Here is a 21,901-nt window from a genome sequence, read left to right on the forward strand (position 1 = left end):
GAAAAAATATGTATCGGAAACCTTTACCAAAATTTTTCAATATAAAATGTTGAGAATGTTAAAAAATAAATTTAAAAAGATTATAAAATTAAAAAATAATTTTTTTCTGTAAAACTACAAGTTTTCATATAATGAGTTGTGTTTTGATAATGTTGAAAAAATATTTTGGTAATTTCGAAAAACTTTAAAATAAATTTTTTGATATTAAAAATCTTAAAAATAAAATCTTTGAAAAAATAAAATGATATGATGATAAAAAATGACAAAAGGTCACCATGAGTGAGTTTTTTTGTCCAGGGAAGTGGGCTTACACAATGGCCCTTTTCAAGTTTTTATTTTGCAACCCGGTTTTAGTAGAGCTTGCCTTTTTTATTGAGGATTATATTCGGTATTTGCTTTTCTGTTTCTAAATATATTATCGATAATTAAAATTCAGTAGTATATTTTATATTACCAGAAACTATAATCATATAAAAGACAAAAGCAAAATATCGAGACTTGAATGAGCGATTATTTTTTATGTCCATATTAATATATTATGATTTTTTATTGCATTTGTCTTTTTTATTTAAAGTCAATGAGGTTTTAACGGAAAATCTCATGCATACTGATCAAATCCCTCACCACTAGACCAAATCGCTCACCACTTGACCAATTCTATTGCATTTCTCCATATTATTATGATTAAGTTTTACAATATTTAAGAGAGAATAGAAGACAAATTACATTGAAAAAGTTATGCTAACAATAATAATTGTAGTCATTCAATTATAGTATACAAGACGAGTATTTTTTCAAAGAAATCAAATAAGACGAGTATTTTTTCAAAGAAATCAAATATTTGATTGAAAATTACTATCATATTTATAATAGACTATATTTACAAATTTTAAAATTAATAACTAAATGTTAATACACGCCGCATGCGTTGCACAATAAAATTTAATATATATATTAGTGAGTATAAGATAATAATAATAATAATAATAATAATAATAATAATAATAATAATAATAATAATAATAATAATAATAATAATAATAATATGTAATTTAAAAATAAAGTAATTTTTGTTTTAGAATATAATATACTCAAACATTTGTGTCAAAAGACAAATATATTTTTTAAACTATATATAAATTAGGTTTGTTTTAATACAAAGAAAAATGTAAAACCTTGTTAACTAATACAATCTATGCAAAAGATATTGAAATGAGATTAATCATAAGATTTTGTAACTTTCAAAATGCAATCCTTTGTCTTTAATTTTTTTTTAAATGTAGAATTGGTTTATTTATGTTTTTTTGTTTTTATTGAAGTGTTCCTTTTAATGATATATTTGTTAAATATTTATACATTTCTTTATTGTTAAAGTTGTACATTTAACTATAATATGCTCTTCACTTTATATGATATATCTTAATTTTGAAACATTAAATTTTATAAATATATTTAATTTTTGACATTTTTAATTTTATATGTTTATCGTAATTTTTAATATTAATATGCACTAAATGATATCGTGTGACATTCGGTGTATTAAAATATTTATTCGTGAGTAGTAATTTGTTAAAAATAATGTTTACAATAGTGTTCAAAATATTGAAACAATTATTCACGTGTGCAAATATAAGTGGTATATATGTAAGAAAGAAACACTACATGACGAAATATAAATTTCTTAAGGTTAAATAATGATAATATTTTTTATATAATAAAAATGTTAGTTAGACAAAATGTAACCAAATTATATATTATGGTATTATGGATGGACAGCAGTTTCAATTGTTTTAACTATTATTTTTATCTAAATAATTAGAATGTGAAAAGAATTTTCAAATAATTATTTGACGTGGTCAACAAACTTTAAGAATGGGTTACAAAAAATGGTAGGCAAGAAGAGTTTGTAGATGTTTAAAACATAAATTTTTTGAGTGAATAGTAAAATGGTCAAAAGTTAGTGAAATAGTTAGAAGTTATTCATTTCCAAATATTTAATATTATTCATCTTTATGTTTCAATTATGATTTGTATTTTTTAATTATAAAAAATAGGAAAAAATATTATGAGAGTTGCATTTTGAATATCATAAGGAAAAAACTCACCTCTTATCTAATGATAGTTATATATAATTTTCAGCAATAATTGATAATAGACGAACAATATTATTGAAGTATGTGTGAACTGAAAATATGTCGTACAAATGAGTGTGGTTTAGTTACATTTAATAATGTCTATATCATTGTTAAGTGAGTTGAACCAAATGCAAGAAGGTGGTTGAAAAACAATGGAACTTGCATTATGATGCTTTAAAGATATTCAATGGTTTGTTATTTTTTGTATGAGTTATAAAAATAAAAGATTTGATGGGTAATCAAAGTGATAGGTAATGGAGTAATAAATTGGAACTGAAATTACAAAACATATGGAATAAATTCGAAACTGTTGTAATATTATAATAAATTATTTTTTCTATGTAAACAAGATTGGGCAAAATTATTATAAAAGAAATTAAAAAATTGATATAGTAGTTTTTGAAAGTCCAATTTGGTACATGTATGTTTACGATAAAAATGGAGGAATGTGCCTAACAGTACAATGTATCCATCTATGTAATAAAATAGATCAAGTACAGAATTATGAAGCTCTCTCCCACTGGCACTGCCATGACTAAATATAGTATCTGCAACCGAAAGTTAAAGTTCCATTATGCTTGGTCATTATAATTGATTGAACAGATCCAAAAAGGCTGATGCTAGCTAAAGTACTACTCTATTACAAATCTCAGAAACAATTCCAAAACATAACTGATGAATTGTAACCTCTATTGGATAGAATTGCTACTGGATAGTGGAAACTATCAAGTTGCATTGTTTAGAAATTCGGGAAAGTAGACACACATGCATAACTCAACTTCACAATTGCAGGTTGGAAACATGATTGTCTTTGAGGAAATGGTATATGTTGAGTTGATAATCTCTTTAATATGCTTTGATAATTAAACAACAGTTGCAATTATTCAACTTGGACAAAGAGGCTGGTTCATAATATTGATATCATATTCTGAAAATCATTAGTTACTTTTCAACGTGTTTATCCTTATAGCAACTTTCTCTATTCATTTTTAATAGATTTAATTGCAGTTTTGGTATCTATATTTTAGTGAAATCACGAAAATAGTAATCTCATTTTATTTTTCTCTAGTTTTGGTCATCTAAATATAATTTTGATCTAAAATTAGATGAAATGTCATTTTTATGCGCTTATTTAAGCCACATTATGTCTTAAGATTTCGTTATGCAACAATTGTACATAAATAATGTCTCAAGAAAAATGACAATTCATTAAGTTTTGGACCAAAATTATGGGGACCAAAACTGAGAGGACGATTTTCGTGATTCAACTAAAATAAGAGACTAAAACTGCAATTAAGCTTTTTAATATTTTACTCCTTTCGTGTCACAATAATTTTGATTTGAGATTTTTGTAGATATATTACAAAAGGGAATAATTAAGTACTTTTTCCAAACTAGCTATGTTAATTATTAATTTGATTTTCAGGATTTTTGAAAGTTATGTATATATTAATTATTAAATGAAAATATAAAAAAATTAAAATTACATTGAAAATTTTAAATAACATTTATTTTAAAATAATTCTTTAACTAAAATAATACTTATTGTGAGACTTAGAAAATATACAGCAACTTATTCGTGCCTTCTATTTATACAGCAATTTATTTTGATGAAGAAATTCTGAAGTATTGAAAATTTTGGCAGCAGACAAAAAAATGGTTCGAAAACTTTGCAGCTACATACATGTGTACAATCATTTCATGTACACAAGATTGTTGTTGCTGTTTTATGACCCGTCATTTAAAAGAGCTGCCACAGGACACATAACAGTTAATTTACATTTATTATCTTTACTATTCAAACAATTTTATAGAGTTAGTTGAAATCTAACTCACATGTTAGTTTAGAATTATAAAAAAAGACAAAAATGAGAACTATATAAATAAGCTCTAATTCTTTTATTATAAGATGTATACGTCAGAAATATTTTAATTTGTATTTATATTATTTATTTTTTCTTATAGTATTCTTGTATTAGAGTACTATGAAATATAATTTAATATTTTTTTTTAGAGAATTTGAATATATTGGAAATTATATAGATGTTTGAGAAAATTTATAAATTATAATAATTTTTATATAATATTATTATCCGATTGTTATTAGACAATAATTATAGTTTCTATCTGATTTTGAAATCTCCATTTCAACCTCTTATATTTTAATTGTGGTATTTAAATTAATGTATTTTGTTTTTCAAGCCGTAGGTTCATTTTATTAAATATATAAGACAAACTTCCATGTTTATGTCCACTAGAATTAAATTTGACCAACTGAATAAAATTTGTACTTTGAAGCTTCAAATGAAAAATAGTAGAAGAAGATAGATATGGAATTAAACTAAAAATTATTGTAGATAAAAAACAAAACTAACTTAAGTCTATTTTATAAAATTATGCAGTTGAAAATGAAAGATTAGGAATCTTATGTATTCTTAGACCACTTTGGATTTTCTCATTCGGATGATATTCAAAAATTCAAATATATGGGAGATTCATATGCATGCGTATAATTTGATCCACCTTCCTATCAACAAAATCGTGTTTTCAAATTATCAAATCTTTGTAAAGCTAATTGGGTTGGTCAGATATCAATTAATTAATTAGTATATATGTGATGGATCATATCATATGTGATTATTTTGGCATTTGGTGGTTGATCTAACTTCTAATGAATTTGAACCTTCAAGTTCAATTCACATTGACAAATTAACAGGGACCATAGAATGTATCAATATTAGCATAGTAACCGCCAAAATATCATATGCATCAAAAAGATTTCCTCCTCACATTTTAGCTTGACCTAATTAAAGATGTCTTTCACCTGTGTGTAGTTGGGGGAAAATTGGAATTTAAGAAACCAACAAAATTTGATTTGTTATTTTACATTTTGGCAGTATTAATTAAATCCGATTTAGAAATTAGAACTCAATTAATTTCATGCACTCAAATGTATGGTTGCTTAGCTACTCGGTGAAATAAAATATCCAAAGTAATTAAAATTGTTATACTCTTTCCCCGTTCCTTTTTAATTATCAGAAGAAAAAATTGTTCTTATTTAATTGCGGTCTTTCAAACAATCCGAAGAAGCTATGAGTGAAGAAACAAAAATTGCAAGGTATGGTAAGTTAAATGGAATGAATATAGAGAAAGAATTAATATAGCAAAAGAGAGAATAAAGTTGAGAAGTGCAGTTGATATACGAGTAGTAGTTAGTAGTTAGTTAGTTGTTTATGTAAGTAGCACGCACATGTGCATCACATCACACGTATTACTATCAATGTGGGGACACGTCCTACATAATTTTGATCAATACTACTCATCACTTGCCTTTGCCTGTTTAAATCATGATAGTGCCACATATTTTTCTAACTCAACCAGAGAGGCCTTTCAAGTTCTCCATGTCATCCTCCACTAAATAAGTAATACTATCATTTTCACTCCTCTACATATAATTCTTGTAGAGAAATTTAATATATTGAGATAATGATACTAATTTAAATCTTCCTTTTTTCATGTTTATAACTTGTCTTTGATTTTTTAAGAAAAATAAATTAATATTAATGTTGCAGATCCTTTAAGAGATGGATTCCAATATTTTTTTTTTAACCTTGAAGCAGGTGAGCAACTTTAAATGAATGCATTGATTGCCTATTAAAAAATGGATGCATTGATTAAACACACCACATATAATGGTTAATTATGGTCAAATTTGTGTCCTTACAATGGGATTTTAGTGGGAAACCCACTTTCACCGCCCCATCATCATGAGGCAAGAAAATTAATTTTCTAACATTTTTTCAACAAAAATTATTAGAATAAATAATTTTCGACACTATCTAAGAAGAAAAGTGAGTCACATAGTAGAATTGATGAACTTAGAAAATAATGGTTCAACTTAATAAATAGAAAAATAATTAAAAATATATAAAATTAAAAAAAAATTATTATACAATTAGGGTGATGTACTTTTATATAATGTTTTTGATGTAATTAATATAACAAAATTTTACTTAGTTATAATTAACTTTTAACTATCTTAAATCATATATAATTAAATATATTTAACAATTTTGCAAGTTGATAGTGTGTTATAACATTTCCATATTGGGAACAACAATATAAAAAAAATATAATGTAACTAATGAATGAAAATTAAAAAAAATATATAATTACATCGGCTAAATAAATAAAGTTGATGTAGAAGTATTAGCGGTCGATGTACATGCCTCTCGTCGAAGAATTTTACCTACTTTGGACTAACTTAAAAATATTTTGAAGTATGCACAACATTCACTTCAATATATAATCAATAATATTCAAAAGTCAAATTTGGCTAACAAATCTTAACCATCGTAGGATGGAAGTACAAAAAGAATGATAAATGTCTAACTATGATAAGTTAGGAGGACAAAGAGAATGATAATTGTTTTATTATTGTAAGATAGAACCACAACGAGAAAGTCAACAATGCCTAACAAGAATGAAATTATAGTGAAATATATCACTAAAGAAGAATATGATTAATTAACAATGAAACTTCCAAATAATCATATCACAAATCACAAACTATTTTCAATCTTCAAATATTATACAATCAATTTGAGAAAAAATGAATAACACATAGCTAAATTGAGAATTTTGCTTTAGCGTGTTTATTCTCGGTAGTGAAAGTACATCCAAATTTGAATGTTATTTTGAGTGTTTGCATCACAATGTTAGTGAGATGTTACCAATCTGTCAAAACAACCCCATCATATAAGACAATGTCCAATATAACATTTTCTCAATAGAGCAACAGAGGAGAGAAGGACACAAGATCAATGATAAAGAAAATTGGAAAATAAAAGTGGATACAACAAGAATCTACGGGAGTCTTGATAAAAAATCTCAAGAACTTAATAGAAAATGAAAAACTAAAAATGAATCAATAAAAATTTATCAAGAAAAATATTGAGAAAGAATGTATTAAATCATTATTACTCTGATAATATCTTGAAAACTATGGTTGAACATAAAAAAAGAGAAATGATTAAAGAGAAATATTAAATTTGAAATGATAATGTTTAGAATTATTATACGATTAGAGTATGATGCACTTTTATATAATACTTGTAATGTAACTAACATAACAAAATTTCATCATAACTAACTAACTACCTTAAACCATATCTAACTAAATCTAATTATAGGTAACAAAAGATAGGGAAGGAGCAAAGGGTAAAAAAGTAACATGATCAATTTAATATATTTAAAAAGAGAATTATTATTAGTTAAATTAACACTAATATTCATTTTACAATTGTCACTAATGGAATTTAAAATTCGTTACAATGTCAAATTTTAATCATTGAACTAACATCTAATGTACAATTAATTAGGTGATGACATCAAAAGTGTTTTTCTGATTGTCTCAATTCCACCATAATTATATGAGATTATATTCAATTGGATTTTTTTTAGAATAACCACGTTCGTATTGAGATTTCTTTTTCATGAAAAACACCATTTAGTGCATGTTTGGTTGTACTTTTGGGGGAATTAAAATCAATTTTGGAGGTGTAAAATTGATTTTGATTTGTTTGATTGCTACATAATAGACTTATTCTTGTTTTTTAAAATTGACTATAGCTTAAAGTTAGGAATTGAAGATTTTAAGTTCAAACTTGATTTCTACGTTAAAATATACGGTTCAACTACTCATTTTTACTTGAAGATATTCAAATACAAATTAATTTATATTCAACTTATTTTTAACACCCAAGAAACAAACACACACTGAAACTCCTATAAGTGTCTCTATTTATTTATTATTTGACAGGAGAATAATTGAGACATCGTTGTGGTATCCGGCAAAAGTCTTTTTCTTGCTAGAAAACTCTACGACTCTTAACTAATTGAATTTTATTCAAAGTAATAAAAATAAAAGTACTATGGTTGATGGCTGCAGTTTTGGCTTTTTAATAGTGGACAAGGCTTCAATGAAATCTACCACCCTTGCGATAGTGGACAAGTCTAAACTCAAGATTACACCTGACAATATAGTTGATTGATCATGACATTAATTTTTTTTTTGGGGTACAAGACATTAATATTTATTTACTTACCATGCATACCATTATTTCCCTTAGTCATTACCCATGTGTTTATTGACTGTGTACGTTTGGATCAGTGAATAATTCATTATTTTAATTTTATTTTATAAAAAATGATTGGGGTAGGGAAACATAAACTTAATTACACTGATATTATTTTCCAAAGGCACTATCAAGCATACAGTACGCGATTATGACATAAATCATGGTACAAGCTAAAACTATATATTTAAGGGCTTAATTTTGCATAAAGCATGTTTTTAACATCTATATGATCCAATTAGAGAAGTGTGGTTTGGAGACTGAGTGGAACGTTGGGAAAAAAGTTACCACCACTATTTCAGAAAAAAAGAAGAAAAAAAAGCGTCACCAAGTATTAATTAATGCTGGTATTAAAAGAATTAAATTGATTTTAATCCATCTTCCACATTGATTAATATTAACATAAGTTTTTGCATTATTAAATGAAAATTTAAATTACTGTATCCTTATAATTTCTACAGTCGCACTCTCTAAATTAAAAAAATATTAGATGAAATAAAAAGTCGCATAAAATTTTATTCCTGTTTGAAATCAAAGTTGCTAGAAATTAAATAAAAATAAAGAAAGTTATATATATATATATATTTAAGAAAGAAAGTTAATTTATAACAAGCTCCGTATATTTTTATATTTTTTGTCCCTATTATAAAAGAAGGTTACACATTATGAAATAATGGTTTATTTTACTATTAGACCCATATTCAATTTTCTATAAAAAAGAACATAATTCACTAAGTTACAATTCACTATCATTTTATTCTTTTATTCAATTTCAAAATCGATTCACAATATTTAATTGCAGAATAATTAATTGATGTGCTCCATAGGTGTCATGTTAGTGTTAATAACTTGACATTGTAACATCAAATAACAAAATTCAAATATTATACAAGACAGTTGTCAAATAATCATTAATTATACTATTAATAATAATAATAATAACTCCACTTCCTCCATTATTTTTCTAACACTAAATGTTAACATTATTTAATTTATTTAAGAATTAATATTTAGTGAATAAAAAATAGAATAAATTTGTTTGCAAAATAATTTTTTTGAAGTTGTAATTTATAATTGATAAGTGCTAATAGTACAAAATTCGATATCTTATAAAACTTTTGAGACAAAGTAGGCATGAAGGTCAACCGCGATTCAATAGTTACTGATATCTATTTTATTATCTATTTATGTTTCTATTATTTTTAGATTAGGTTAGATAGGTAACAGAAGTTGCAAAGATAATTTTAATTTCGAAAGACTTTGAATCATTCAAGTCTTAAATCATTTGTCTTATACTCATATATTATGATTTTAAAAATAAATTAGTATTATAATGCATTAATTTAGAAAATGTATGTTGATGCAATTTTGGAACTGTTGAGTCAAGCGGAAGGAACTAAAGTCTCACAATTGACAAACCACAATTTGAATTTCAAATATAAGATTTGTTCATATTTAGTATTTAATAGTATTCAAATAGAATTATCTTCGGTAAAAGGAATATGTGAAAAAAGAAAGAAAAAAAAAACTTATAATATTTTTTCTCTTAAATTGAATCAATTTGCACTGTAGATTAAATAGATCAAAAGTAATGAGTTGTAAATAAACTATCGTCCAAAATAGTGCAAACCTTGCTGCAAAACACTTGTTTTGTTGAAACATAAAGTATACTAATAGATATAATATACAATTCTTGTGTATATAAGATGAAAGTTGAACCATTAATGGAGTGTATCTTGAACCATTGGAAGTGTCTTAAAGGATATACAGTTTTGTGACGGGACGAGATACATATCATTTAACAATTACATGTGTCGCTGTTCGTCTAGTCTGGGCACGAGTTTAGCTTCCAACAATCACTTGATCTGAATCTTCTGTTTTTTGACTATTTTTCTTTTCAACATTATTAATAGTGTTTTACTATTTAGAAAAAGCACTACAAAGTTGGATGCAATTCTCAGTTTTCTTTCTCTTGCTCGACACTCTTCCGAACCACTTCTCTCTTTTCTTTTTGCCATTTCAATTTTAAGAATCCTTTTGGTTTAAGAATAGTTCTAATATCATTGTCCTTTTGATTTTAAGAGTGTTTTTAAATACCATTATCCTTTCGACTTTAAAGTGGTCTTAGTGTCATAATCTCTTCGGTTTGTGAGTGATCTTAGTGCTATATTAGATGGTTAATTATCTAACGCGTCTTACAATATAGTGGGAGTACGATATAATTTTAGTTGAACTGTTTTATTCTAGAGACATCATGATTAAAAGTCTATTTATACAATTTAAAACAATATCACAAACTGTTATAAAGAAACTATCTAATACTCAATCCGTAATAGTTTTAGCGGCAATAATGATTTTTCGAAACTATTTTATGTTAGGGATATTAGGGATGCCTGCTAATTACTCTTTGTTTTAATGGTAGACTTGAGAATGGTCCCGTGCACATGGGTGAGAACCTCTAAGTCATGTTAGTCAGGGAAATACTTAAAAAAAACTTACGTGCATTGTTAACTTGATAACTTAAATTGATTGCATGTGAACATACAAATCATATCGACTCGCAAATCAAGTTATAACTTCCATGTACCGATCCGTATCTGAGTTTAAAACAAGAACAAATCTTAAACTGTACACATATTATAATAAAATTTTAGTTTATTTTATATATTATGATACATACAGAATATTTTATACTATCAATGCATTATAACTATTTATATTTATTATTTAAGTGTTTATCAAAATTAAATATTTTTAAATGTTAAATGATTATAATTTACTGTCCGTATAAATATATATAAATTGAATTTATAAAATTTTAAACTTATACATTTTTTCTTATTTTATCGCAATAAAACTAACATTGTAAAGAAAATCCTAAAACATATTAAATGTAGAAAATACCACACGTTAACTGTATAAAAGTGGATTAGCATATGTTCATATTTTCATCTCAATTTATCAACGAGAGTCAAAAAAAAAATCGTAATTTATCAAATATTTCATTTGACTTTTTAGATTTTAAGCTAAGAAAGAAGTTTTATATGATTAATTACGAGCATTTGGTGTTGGACAGATATTTAAGCACACATATCAGCTAACGCGTATATATAAATGAATTGTGTGAAGTATTAGTAAATAAGTCGCTGATATCTTATATTTATTATACAATTTCAATTTATTTTTATATTTTTATAATTTTAAATACTAATTTATTAAATTATATAAAAAAAAACTACCATTGTGATAAAATCCTAAATATTTTTTTTTATATTAGTTATTAATATTTTCTTTTTAAGTTTAATATCAAATTTTATTAATTATTTTTATCATTTGATTAGATTTACATTTTAATATTTTGATTATATTTTATTAATTGTTTTTATATTTATATTTTTTTATATTTTAATTTTATATTTTATAAGAGTAATTGAGTAAATTACTAAACACTAACTTCAAATAAAATATAATAACTTATTCATAGTAACATTTGTTATAGTTTAATAAAATTATAATTTCTGTTTTTTTTTAATAATTATTATTTTTAAGAATTTTCATTTTTTGTTATAATTTTTAAAATGTAATAGAATCTGATCAAAGTAATAGTAATACCACTTTAAATGACAAGTTGTTTTGAATATATTTTATATAAAAATCATTTTTGATAATTTAAGTTTTTATAAAAAAAATTATTTTTATTATAAACGACAAACAACAAATAACTTCTGTTTTTTTTAATCCCAAATAATTAATCTTCCAATTATTGAATGAAAAACCCAATTTTTTTAATTTGTAACAAACCACCGGTATAATTTCCTACGTGGGTATATTTAGTGCATTTCTATTACACATGTTAGTGCTAGAACAAAATTGATCTCGAAATAACGAACGGTCCCTTATCAAAATCAAACATGTTGCTTTTATCATAATATTAGCAATTGTGTTTTAGAAATTGAGTTATAATCTTAGGATATATTTCTTTGTATCAAATTGTTATTAATAAATTTTGTTAATTTTATTTGGAACTCTAGCCTTCTCTCTCCTTCTCCCTAGTGTTAGCAATTTTCAACAAACTTTTAGCACTTTGTCCATGGTATGATTTATTAGAAAATACTAAATAAGTTTCCAAATATGTTTGATCGATTTTAGGGTGTTTATGTCTAAATTGATTTAAATAAAATGTTTAAACAAAAACAAGTAAAAATCCCACAAAAATCAAATTTATTATTTTTGTGATATTGAATCTAATTACATTCATAAATTTTAATACTTTATATGTTGTAATAAAATTTAATAAAAAAATCCCGTAAAACCAAATTAATATGTTTTATGAATTGATTTTTATTACTTATTTATTTCGTGCATATTTGATTTTATGGTGAGATTTGTAAAATCACATTAAATCATTGTGATTCTTGTTATTTTATAATGCTAATGTGATATAAATAGAATAAATTAGTTTTATTTAAATCTTGAATTGAAATAGATTTTTTCAATAATTGCAATTAAAATTGAACTGAAGTGTATATTATTTTAATCTTTAGATTATATAACTTTTGTTTAAAAAATGATCCAGATTGATTTGCAAACGCTTGTAATCTATCCATTCATGTATTTCTTGTTTGTCATGATATCTAATTTGTCAGATAAACCAAAATCATTTTATATTAATTTAAAACCGATATTAAGGATAATTTATAAAAATACTTATGTATATTTTTTAATCTATCGAAACACCTTTTACTTAGGACAAAACTGTTTGATCTTATGTACATATCCAAAAGAGACAAAATATCAATAGTATAATAGTATAGCTTGATATTAGAACATTAATGCACCAAATAAAAATCGAATCTATATTTTACACGATGAATTATAGATCTTCTTTAGCCTTAATTAAATGTTATTATTTTAATATACCAAAATAATTTCACATTATTTACAAAATGAAACGAAAGTAATTTATAAGCAATATTTAAATTCTTCAATAATTGAGACTCATTTTCTAAAGAACAAAACTATGAGATCTTACCTATAGACCTAAAAACACACCATACCTTGTAAATAACGAACCCTAATATTAGCCAAGAAAATAGGGACGAGCCATGCCAAAAACTATTTGTAAGAAGTGATTAATGAAGTGGAGAATATGTTATGCTCTTAAGTTGAAGTTTGCTTACTTCAAGTTGATGATGACTAATGTAGGGAAGAAAAAATAATAAATAATTGAAAGTCCTATGGCATATCCATCTAATGTAATTGTTTATACATCGCTATCTTATTTCTTAACCACTCAATGAAAAAACTACACACATATTTATTCAATGATAACTGCCCCTTTCTTTGTTTTGTTTTTAAGTTTTTGTATTCTTCCCTTCATATTCACCATGACAATCACCCTTTATTTTCCTCGTAATTTTACTTTCCATTAAATAGTTGTATTTCTCTTTGTACGGCATTGTTTGCCATCTGTCCAAAAAAGGAACAATATGTAGCCAAATCTGTGGCAACTATACAATACTCAATCCCCTTTTCACCAAAAAAAATAAAAATAAAAAGAAAAATAAAAATTACAATACCATCCCCCTTTGCCATCTTCACACCATGCTTCACTATTCTCTTCACCATCATCATCATAATTATAATTATAGTTTATCTCCCTTTGTTAAGTCATTGAACTCCCTATTCAATTTCAGAACCATTTATCTCTTCTCTTCACATCTCAAATTCAATGAACACCCGAAAATCAATACTCACGTGCATGACACGTGTCTCGTGAGTTTTATTCATCTCTACTTCTTCATATTCTCATATACACCTAAACAAATCCACCTCCTACCTATATCTCAAAAAACCTTTTAAAACTCTTTGCGAAGTTCGAATCTTTAGCAGAAAATAACAAGACCCAGAAAAACCGTTCCTGCAATGCGACAACGAATGATTCAATAGTTTCAGCTTCTGTGATCGTTCAACAATGGGGGGTTGCACTTCCAAGCCACAGAAACCCAACCCATATGCTTTAAGAGAAACGGAAGGTGACCCTACACAAACTCCGAAGACCCCACTCACTCCCGACGCTGAAAATCACCGCCGGAAAGATGACGTCATCGCCGGAAAGAAGTCTCCGTTCTTCCCGTTCTACAGTCCAAGTCCAGCTCGTTTTATGAAGAAGTCTCCGTCGTCGACTCCGTCGAGTGGAGGGAGTCGGAGTGCGAGCTCGACGCCTAAGAGGTTTTTCCGGCGACCTTTTCCTCCGCCTTCTCCGGCGAAGCATATAAGGGCTGTTTTGGCTCGGAGGCAGGGGAAGAAAGAAGCTGCGGCGATACCGGAGGAGGCGGAGGAAGGTGCCGGAGATTTGGACAAGAGATTTGGATTCTCGAAGGATTTTACTAGTAGGCTTGAGGTTGGAGAAGAAGTGGGTAGGGGACATTTTGGGTATACTTGTTCTGCTAAGTTCAAGAAGGGTGAGTTTAAGGGTCAACAAGTGGCTGTAAAAGTTATCCCTAAAGCAAAGGTTAATCACAAACTTCAATTTCATTTTTTTGTTTTTTGATGGGCAAATGTTACTAGTTAATTTGTTAATACCTCTTTCTCAATACCCCTTCAGTGTCACAACTCATACCACTGCCTTACACCTTTGTGGTATACCTGATAATATTGTTATAGGCTTAGAACTCCTTCTAATTTGGGTGATTCTTCTATTTGCTTGATAAACTTTAACGTTTTAGGTTGTTTTGGTCATTTGTATTAAAGGATTTGCTATTGAGGGTTATTTGTTTAGAAAATAGTTTGGAAATGTTTTTCTAGGACTTCCAATGGAGTGTTAGTTTATGTGTCTTTGGTGAAAATAGAGTAGATCAGCCTCTCTTAGTACTCTTATTGGAAGCCTGATCTAATAGTTAGCTTACTGTTGATCAAACTTCTTGGAGTAGTAAACTTGAGGAATAAATACTATACCAATTGGATTTGCCTTGGAATTTGGATGATATTGTTCTTTATTATGTACAAATTTTGGACTTTTGGCACCCATGTGTCGTTTTATTTTTGTTTCCTTGTAAAGGGAATCATGTATAAATTACATATTCATCTTTACATGTTTTGTTGCCAGATGACAACAGCAATCGCGATTGAAGATGTAAGAAGGGAGGTGAAAATATTGCGAGCTCTGAACGGGCACAGCAATTTGGTACAATTCTATGATGCTTTTGAAGACCAAGAGAATGTCTACATTGTAATGGAGTAAGTTTTGGGGTATTTGATTCCTGTTCAACTTTGATTTTGGTTGTGCTTTGTATAGCTTAGTTAAGAAATGTATGTATCTATACATACAGGCACACTTTATATCCACTTCCTCTAACTTTTTAAACTTTCTTTGTTTAATAACTTCGTATGATCATTTAATTTCATCAATCCAGCCAGTGGATCGAACATTCTTATTAAGTAGATCTATTATACACTTTCATGCAATTTAAGAAATTGTTGATACTTCAGCATAAAACTTTTCTCGATATGTAATATACTCTAAGTACTATCAAATATCGAGTATAGATTACATTCCATATCTAAAATTGATGCGTCTAGTTAATGATTCAGCTATTGAATTTGTTAAATTAATATTTAACAATAAAGTTGTTGAAGGGATTAAGCTCAAGACTTGTTTCTATAGTAAGTGAATTCCCATATGTAGGTACACCAAGGATTTATTAGGTTTAACATTATTTTGTCGATTTGAATGCTTATTGCTTTTTTGATTATTTTGTTTTGTATAGTGTTTTGATAATTAACTGGGTCCTATTGGCTTTTCAGGTTATGTGAAGGGGGGGAGCTATTAGATATGATACTATCAAGGTAATTCATTAAACAGGCCCTACCGTTTATTTCAAAAATGAAATTTAATTTTATAATTGCACCTTTGGACTTACTAGCTAAATGATTTATTTCTTCTTCAGAGGAGGGAAATACTCAGAAGATGATGCAAAGGCTGTCATGGTACAAATACTAAATGTCGTTGCATTTTGTCATCTTCAGGGTGTGGTACACCGAGATCTTAAGCCTGAGGTTAGTAAATTCCTTCATATATCTTTCATAATCATTGATGCTTCTGAGTCTTCTATAGTTTTCACCTTAAACTATAAGTCTCTGTCTCTGCATCATTATATGAATAATTATACATTCTAGTTTAAATTGAATTATTGAATATGGATTTCAATTTCAAAATGATTGCCTATTGTCTAACCCCCTTGCATTTTCTCATCCAGAATTTTTTGTACTCTTCAAAGGATGAAAGTTCTGAGTTAAAAGCTATAGATTTTGGGTTATCGGATTTTGTTAGACCAGGTTTTTCTTCACTAGTCCTTTCTTTTGGTATTATTATCTTTTTTCTCACAAGAGTTCGGCAAATTTCTTATTTTTTTTTTTTATCATGTCATACAGATGAAAGGCTTAATGACATTGTTGGAAGTGCATACTATGTCGCTCCTGAAGTTCTTCATAGATCTTACAGCACAGAGGCTGATGTGTGGAGTATAGGTGTGATAGCATATATTCTATTATGTGGTAGTCGCCCATTTTGGGCTCGAACGGAGTCGGGTATTTTTAGGGCAGTTTTGAAAGCTGATCCAGGTTTTGACGAAGCTCCCTGGCCATCCTTATCTTCAGAAGCAAAAGATTTTGTCAAACGCCTACTGAATAAGGACCCGCGGAAGCGAATATCTGCTGCTCAGGCTTTGAGTGAGTTTTTCTGTGACCTCTAATATCAATGAGATTCTAACAGAACATTTCTTGAGATTCGAGCGATAATCTTGTGCTTTGCAGGTCATCCTTGGATACGTAATTACAATGATGTAAAAGTTCCACTTGATATTTTAATATTCAAGCTCATGAAGAATTATATGAAATCGTCATCCTTGCGTAAGGCTGCCTTAAGGGTGGGTATTTTATTGCTAAAAGAAAAGTTGAACCAATTTTCTCGCTTCGCTTAGTTTCCTTGCTAGAATGAAATATTTCAACTTCATTCTATTTCTCATCTCTTTGGCAGGCCTTATCAAAGACATTAACTGCTGATGAACTCTATTATCTGAGGGAACAATTTGCACTGTTGGAACCAAGCAAAAATGGCAGCATATCGTTGGAGAACGTTAACAAGGTTGATTGTCGTATCAACTTGTAAGAAATTTATTGTTTTGTCATTTTCTGTAAGTTTTTCTCATTCATTACATTTTCTGGGCAGGCCTTGAAGAAATATGCAACAGATGCCATGAAAGAGTCTCGAATCACTGATTTTCTTTCCTCGGTAATAAAACCGTGTTCTTTTACGTAGATTCCGTTAGTTTGACTGGTTGCTGTCTCACATGTTCTTACTATTTCCCTTTTATTGCAGCTTAGTTCATTACAGTATAGAAGGATGGATTTTGAAGAATTTTGTGCTGCTGCATTAAGTGTACATCAACTCGAAGCTCTTGATCGTTGGGAACAACATGCTCGCTGTGCATATGAACTTTTTGAAAAAGACGGAAACAGGGCTATTGTCATTGAAGAACTTGCTTCGGTAAGTTAAAAGCACTTCGGTCAATGTTATTGTATTAAATAATTCCACATTTACAATCATAAGAAACTTCAAAATAACATGGCTAATCACCATTATATTTTTCTTGAAAATGTTTTTTAGGAACTTGGACTTGGTCCTTCTATCCCTGTTCATGTGGTTCTTCATGACTGGATACGTCACACCGATGGAAAGTTAAGCTTTCTCGGGTTCGCCAAATTATTGCACGGTGTATCTAGCCGAAGCCTTACAAAAGTTCAGCTATGATGCAAAGCAAAACCTTGTGGATATGCTGAAAATTTTCTCTCCTATTCATGGCACAATCATAATTTGAATTTATGTCTATTGTGCTGCAACTGATGATTCTCTCCTTGGCATCTGAAATCTGAAGCTATTCAATTGCAAGCATAACTTATTGAAGTACAGTTTCTTAATGAAATGCAAAATGATTCTTTTGAAGGCGCCCAAATTGTAAAATAGTCTTATAGAACTGTGCTTTAAGAATTGTTAAGATAAGAATGGTAGGTTTAGAATTAGCTGTCTTGATGGGTGGTAATAATTTACTGTCACTTATCTTAATGAATGCCTTTGTATACACTTTACATTTGCAAGTCATATTATTTATGTTCTTGTTTTTACTGTATTTGTGTATTATTGGATGTGTGTGCTAATTTAACATTCTTTGAACCCATTACTTTTTTCTCAAAATCTGCTTGATTGTGTGGAAAGAAGTATAAATTGTTGCACCGGTGTTCATTATGATTAGCTCTTTTGTCTAATTAGATCTCCCTCCATTCTATAACAAGTTTCGTTGTAGGTTATAAAATCAGTGAATGAATGTTGAAATCCTTACAAAATTATCCTTATGTTACTATTTTCTGTCTCTATATATAATTCTCTTTAAGATTTTTAATTTACTCTTTTTTAAAAGACTTTTTTCAATTTTTTAACTGTATTAATTATTTCTTTATTTAATATTTTCATAATTATGTACTATATATATTTTTCTGCAATCTATAATAAAAATTATTATAAAAATATTTTAAATTCTTGGAATTTGATCAACACGGTTTTATATATATGGACAACGGTACTATTAGTTATTAACAATCGTCATATATATATATATATATAAAAGAATATAATACAATATTAATTTAGGGGTAAAATTGAAAAGAAATATTAATGTCAAATTTTCTGTAAGCAATTAATGTCGCATTTAAAAAACAAAACCCCACTCATTTTGAATATTTTTTATGTTAACACGACAATTCTTTTGGATCGGTTGTAGTAACTGTTTGTGTTTGGTCATTTCTTTAGCCTCTTGTTCAGTGTCCTTCCACTAGGTTGATGCATGTTGACAATCTATAGTTGTTTCTTCTTGGTTACAAAGGAACTGTTGGGTTAAAAATGCTGAGGAACTTTGAAAAAAAAATTGTTATACGATAAAAGTTCAAAGATAATTAGGCTTAAAAAAGGATAAACACAAAAGGCGTAGCTTAAAAAGGAAATAATTGCATGCGATTCCAAATATAAGATCCCATTTTTATATATTCTTTTAACCCCGAGAATATTTCTTTCTGATCTCGCCACCTTTTGCATTTCTGTTAGCTGAATTGACTTTCGGAAAACGTTGCATTAGTCACCCCTACCCTATCTGATGAGCTTTCTGTCCTAGTATATTATATTTTTATAAGATTCGTCGTATCTGATCCACTAGTTGCAATGCAATGCCAGATATCCATGATTAATAATATAGTAACGTATTCATAAAAAAAATATATAGAAATATAATTAGAAGAAATACATGTACAAAGAACTTCTCATCACAACCAAACGCCAGTAACTTGGATATATTGTGGTCTACTCGAGCTGTATGTGCAGCGAAAACGAAGCTAAAATCTTGTTAACAATACATTAGAACAGTTTGACATTCAAGCAACCATCTACTGAGTTGTAATGCTGCTATCAATTTTATCAGAGATTTAAAAGCAAACTAACTATAAAAACATGAGTAGGAACTAATTTCTGTATGATAGTTTTGTACAATGATTAATCTTGACCAGGGAAAAAGGATGTAAAAGGAACCCGAATGGCAAAATGATGAAGCTATGCCATTATAGTGAAGTTAAACTTGTCCGAAACATGTCATTGAAATCTAATGTTAGTATACTAGTTCTCCTAGTCCACAAGACGAGGAGCCATTACAGTTGAACACATCCACAAATTCTGTAATCTAGTCCTACATCTGGTTACTAAAATCATTCAACATAAAAGTACACAATAAGCATCCTACAAGAACAAAAACATTCTTCTTTATAAAAAGAAAAACAAAGTAACCTACACGAGTTAAAAGCAATCTACACAATAAGCATCCTACATCATGAGGTGATTCACCATCAACATGGCAGCAAAGTAAAGCAAAGTAATTATCTTGTGGAAAGCTTTTGGTGCAAATCATCAGCAAGAACTTGCCTCAAGCTTTCCCCACAGAAATGCAAAGACTTCTCACTATCAAGCACCCTAGGTTGAGGTCCACTCTCATCAGGCTCCTTCCACAGCTCAGGCTCAGGTTCCCTAGCAATTTGACACAAATTGTGCAAAACACAACAAGCAACAATGGTTTGAGGAACATGATGAAGACCCACATTCAAATCCTGAAGAATTTTCCACCTTCCCTTAAGCAAAGCAACAGCGTCGACAACCACAGACCTTCCCTTCATAAGCATTCCATCAAACAGGTTCTGGGCAGGAGTACCCATCCCACTCGGCGAAAAAGGCGTAAGCAAGTACGGCAACAAAGGGTAACACCAATCACCAACAACATAAGGACGAACATGGTGACCACGAACATTGATAACTTTGTCCCAAACAACATCCCCTGAAGTAAGACGCTGGTAAAGAAGACTATCCCTAAAATGGGTAGCATCGTCAGTTCCACCAGGTGCTTTAACACAAACATCCCAAAAAATCTTCTTGTGATCGGAAACTACCTGAAGAAGAACGGAAGGGTAACCGTAACGGGAAATATATGTGGCAGGGTTTGAACTGGGAGCAGAACGGAGCTTAACAGGGCTAGCATCAATGGCGCCACACATGTTGGGGAGTGAGGTGAGTTCTTCGAAGGATTGAGTGGTTTCTATTAAACGGCGGCGGCCGACGGGGATTTTGATGAATTCAGGGTACAATTTAGTGGCGAGGAGGCGCGTGACCATGTTGGTGATTTTAGAAACAAGGTAAGGTTCAAGGGAGTAACGAGAAGCGACGGTTTTAGCGGAGAGACCGTGAGCGAGACGAGAGAGGACCATAGCGACGGCGTAATCGGAAGGGAGGGAGAGGTTGGAGACGGCGATGTGGGGTTTGAGTTTGTCGACGACGGTGGTGAAGACGGGATAGGAAAGCCCGTAGAGGGAACGCCATTGAGCGTCACGGAGGGGAGCTTCGAGGGACCAAATGTGTTCTGTTGAGAGTGCTCGGAAGGCAGAGACGGAGTAGTCGGAAGCGTTGGGGTTACGGCGTTTTTTGCGGCGGTGGGTGGAGGGTGAGGGTGGAGTGCGTGTTGATGCGACGTAGGAGAGGACGGAGGCCATGGTGAAGAGGAGGAGTGGGGCGATGGAGGAGGAGTTGAGGAGGGATGTGGAGGAGGCGGAGGCGGTGGTAGTGGAAGAGAGGGTGTCGGTGGTTGGGTCGAGGGAGTTGTGGAGGTGGAGGAGGTTTGAGAGCATTACAAGGAACCATTGATCCATTCCGATGAAACAAAACCCTAATTTGTTAGATTTTATCCCAATTCGATTGGAATTAGGGTTTTTGTTTTCCGATATACACGATGGTAAATGGTGATTTAACTTTTGTTGTGTTGTGTGGTTGCGTTGTGATGTGATTATGAGGGAGAGAAAGTGAGGGATCAGGATCTATGAAAGAAAAGCGGGAGAGTGTGGCATCCCTTCTGTCTTGTCTTTTTCTGTTTCTGGAGGTGGTGGTGGTGGCGGTAGCCGGTCACTGCCAGTTGAGCGACCACTACTCCAACTTCCAACCCATATCACTTTTATTTTAAAAAATAATTTAATTTTGCCTACAAAACAATG

General features: G+C 29.4%; 2 protein-coding genes across 3 annotated transcripts; one reads left to right on the top strand and one right to left on the bottom strand.

Annotated features, from left to right (window-relative positions):
- The first annotated feature begins 13,805 nt into the window (after positions 1-13,805).
- On the top strand, positions 13,806-18,459 carry LOC101492337 (CDPK-related kinase 5-like). Of its 2 annotated transcripts, XM_004505134.4 has the most exons (11): positions 13,816-14,786; positions 15,381-15,511; positions 16,079-16,120; positions 16,222-16,330; positions 16,531-16,609; positions 16,706-17,002; positions 17,087-17,199; positions 17,310-17,417; positions 17,502-17,564; positions 17,652-17,819; positions 17,940-18,459. In XM_004505134.4, exons 1-11 carry the CDS (start codon positions 14,247-14,249, stop codon positions 18,081-18,083), a joined length of 1,794 nt encoding a protein of 597 aa, XP_004505191.1. In that variant the 5' UTR covers positions 13,816-14,246; the 3' UTR covers positions 18,084-18,459. The 2 variants fall into 2 exon arrangements, with proteins under 2 accessions (XP_004505190.1, XP_004505191.1); XM_004505133.4 differs by having other exon boundaries at positions 13,806-14,786; positions 16,531-17,002.
- A 1,480-nt stretch (positions 18,460-19,939) lies between these two features.
- On the bottom strand, positions 19,940-21,890 carry LOC101492903 (protein ALP1-like). The gene has a single exon (XM_004505135.4). The coding sequence runs from the start codon at positions 21,560-21,562 to the stop codon at positions 20,246-20,248; it is 1,317 nt and encodes a 438-aa protein (XP_004505192.1). The 5' UTR covers positions 21,563-21,890; the 3' UTR covers positions 19,940-20,245.
- Between the last annotated feature and the right edge of the window lie 11 nt (positions 21,891-21,901).

This window comes from Cicer arietinum, chromosome 6 (assembly GCF_000331145.2).
Source record: "Cicer arietinum cultivar CDC Frontier isolate Library 1 chromosome 6, Cicar.CDCFrontier_v2.0, whole genome shotgun sequence".
Taxonomy (NCBI): domain Eukaryota; kingdom Viridiplantae; phylum Streptophyta; class Magnoliopsida; order Fabales; family Fabaceae; genus Cicer; species Cicer arietinum.

Coding starts and splice junctions, on each gene's coding strand:
- LOC101492337 (XM_004505133.4), top strand. CDS start 14,247: ATGGGGGGTTGCACTTCCAAGCCACAGAAACCCAACCCATATGCTTTA. Junction 14,787..15,380: donor AAGTTATCCCTAAAGCAAAG/GTTAATCACAAA, acceptor TTTTGTTGCCAG/ATGACAACAGCAATCGCGAT. Junction 17,820..17,939: donor TCATTGAAGAACTTGCTTCG/GTAAGTTAAAAG, acceptor AATGTTTTTTAG/GAACTTGGACTTGGTCCTTC.
- LOC101492903 (XM_004505135.4), bottom strand. CDS start 21,562: ATGGATCAATGGTTCCTTGTAATGCTCTCAAACCTCCTCCACCTCCAC.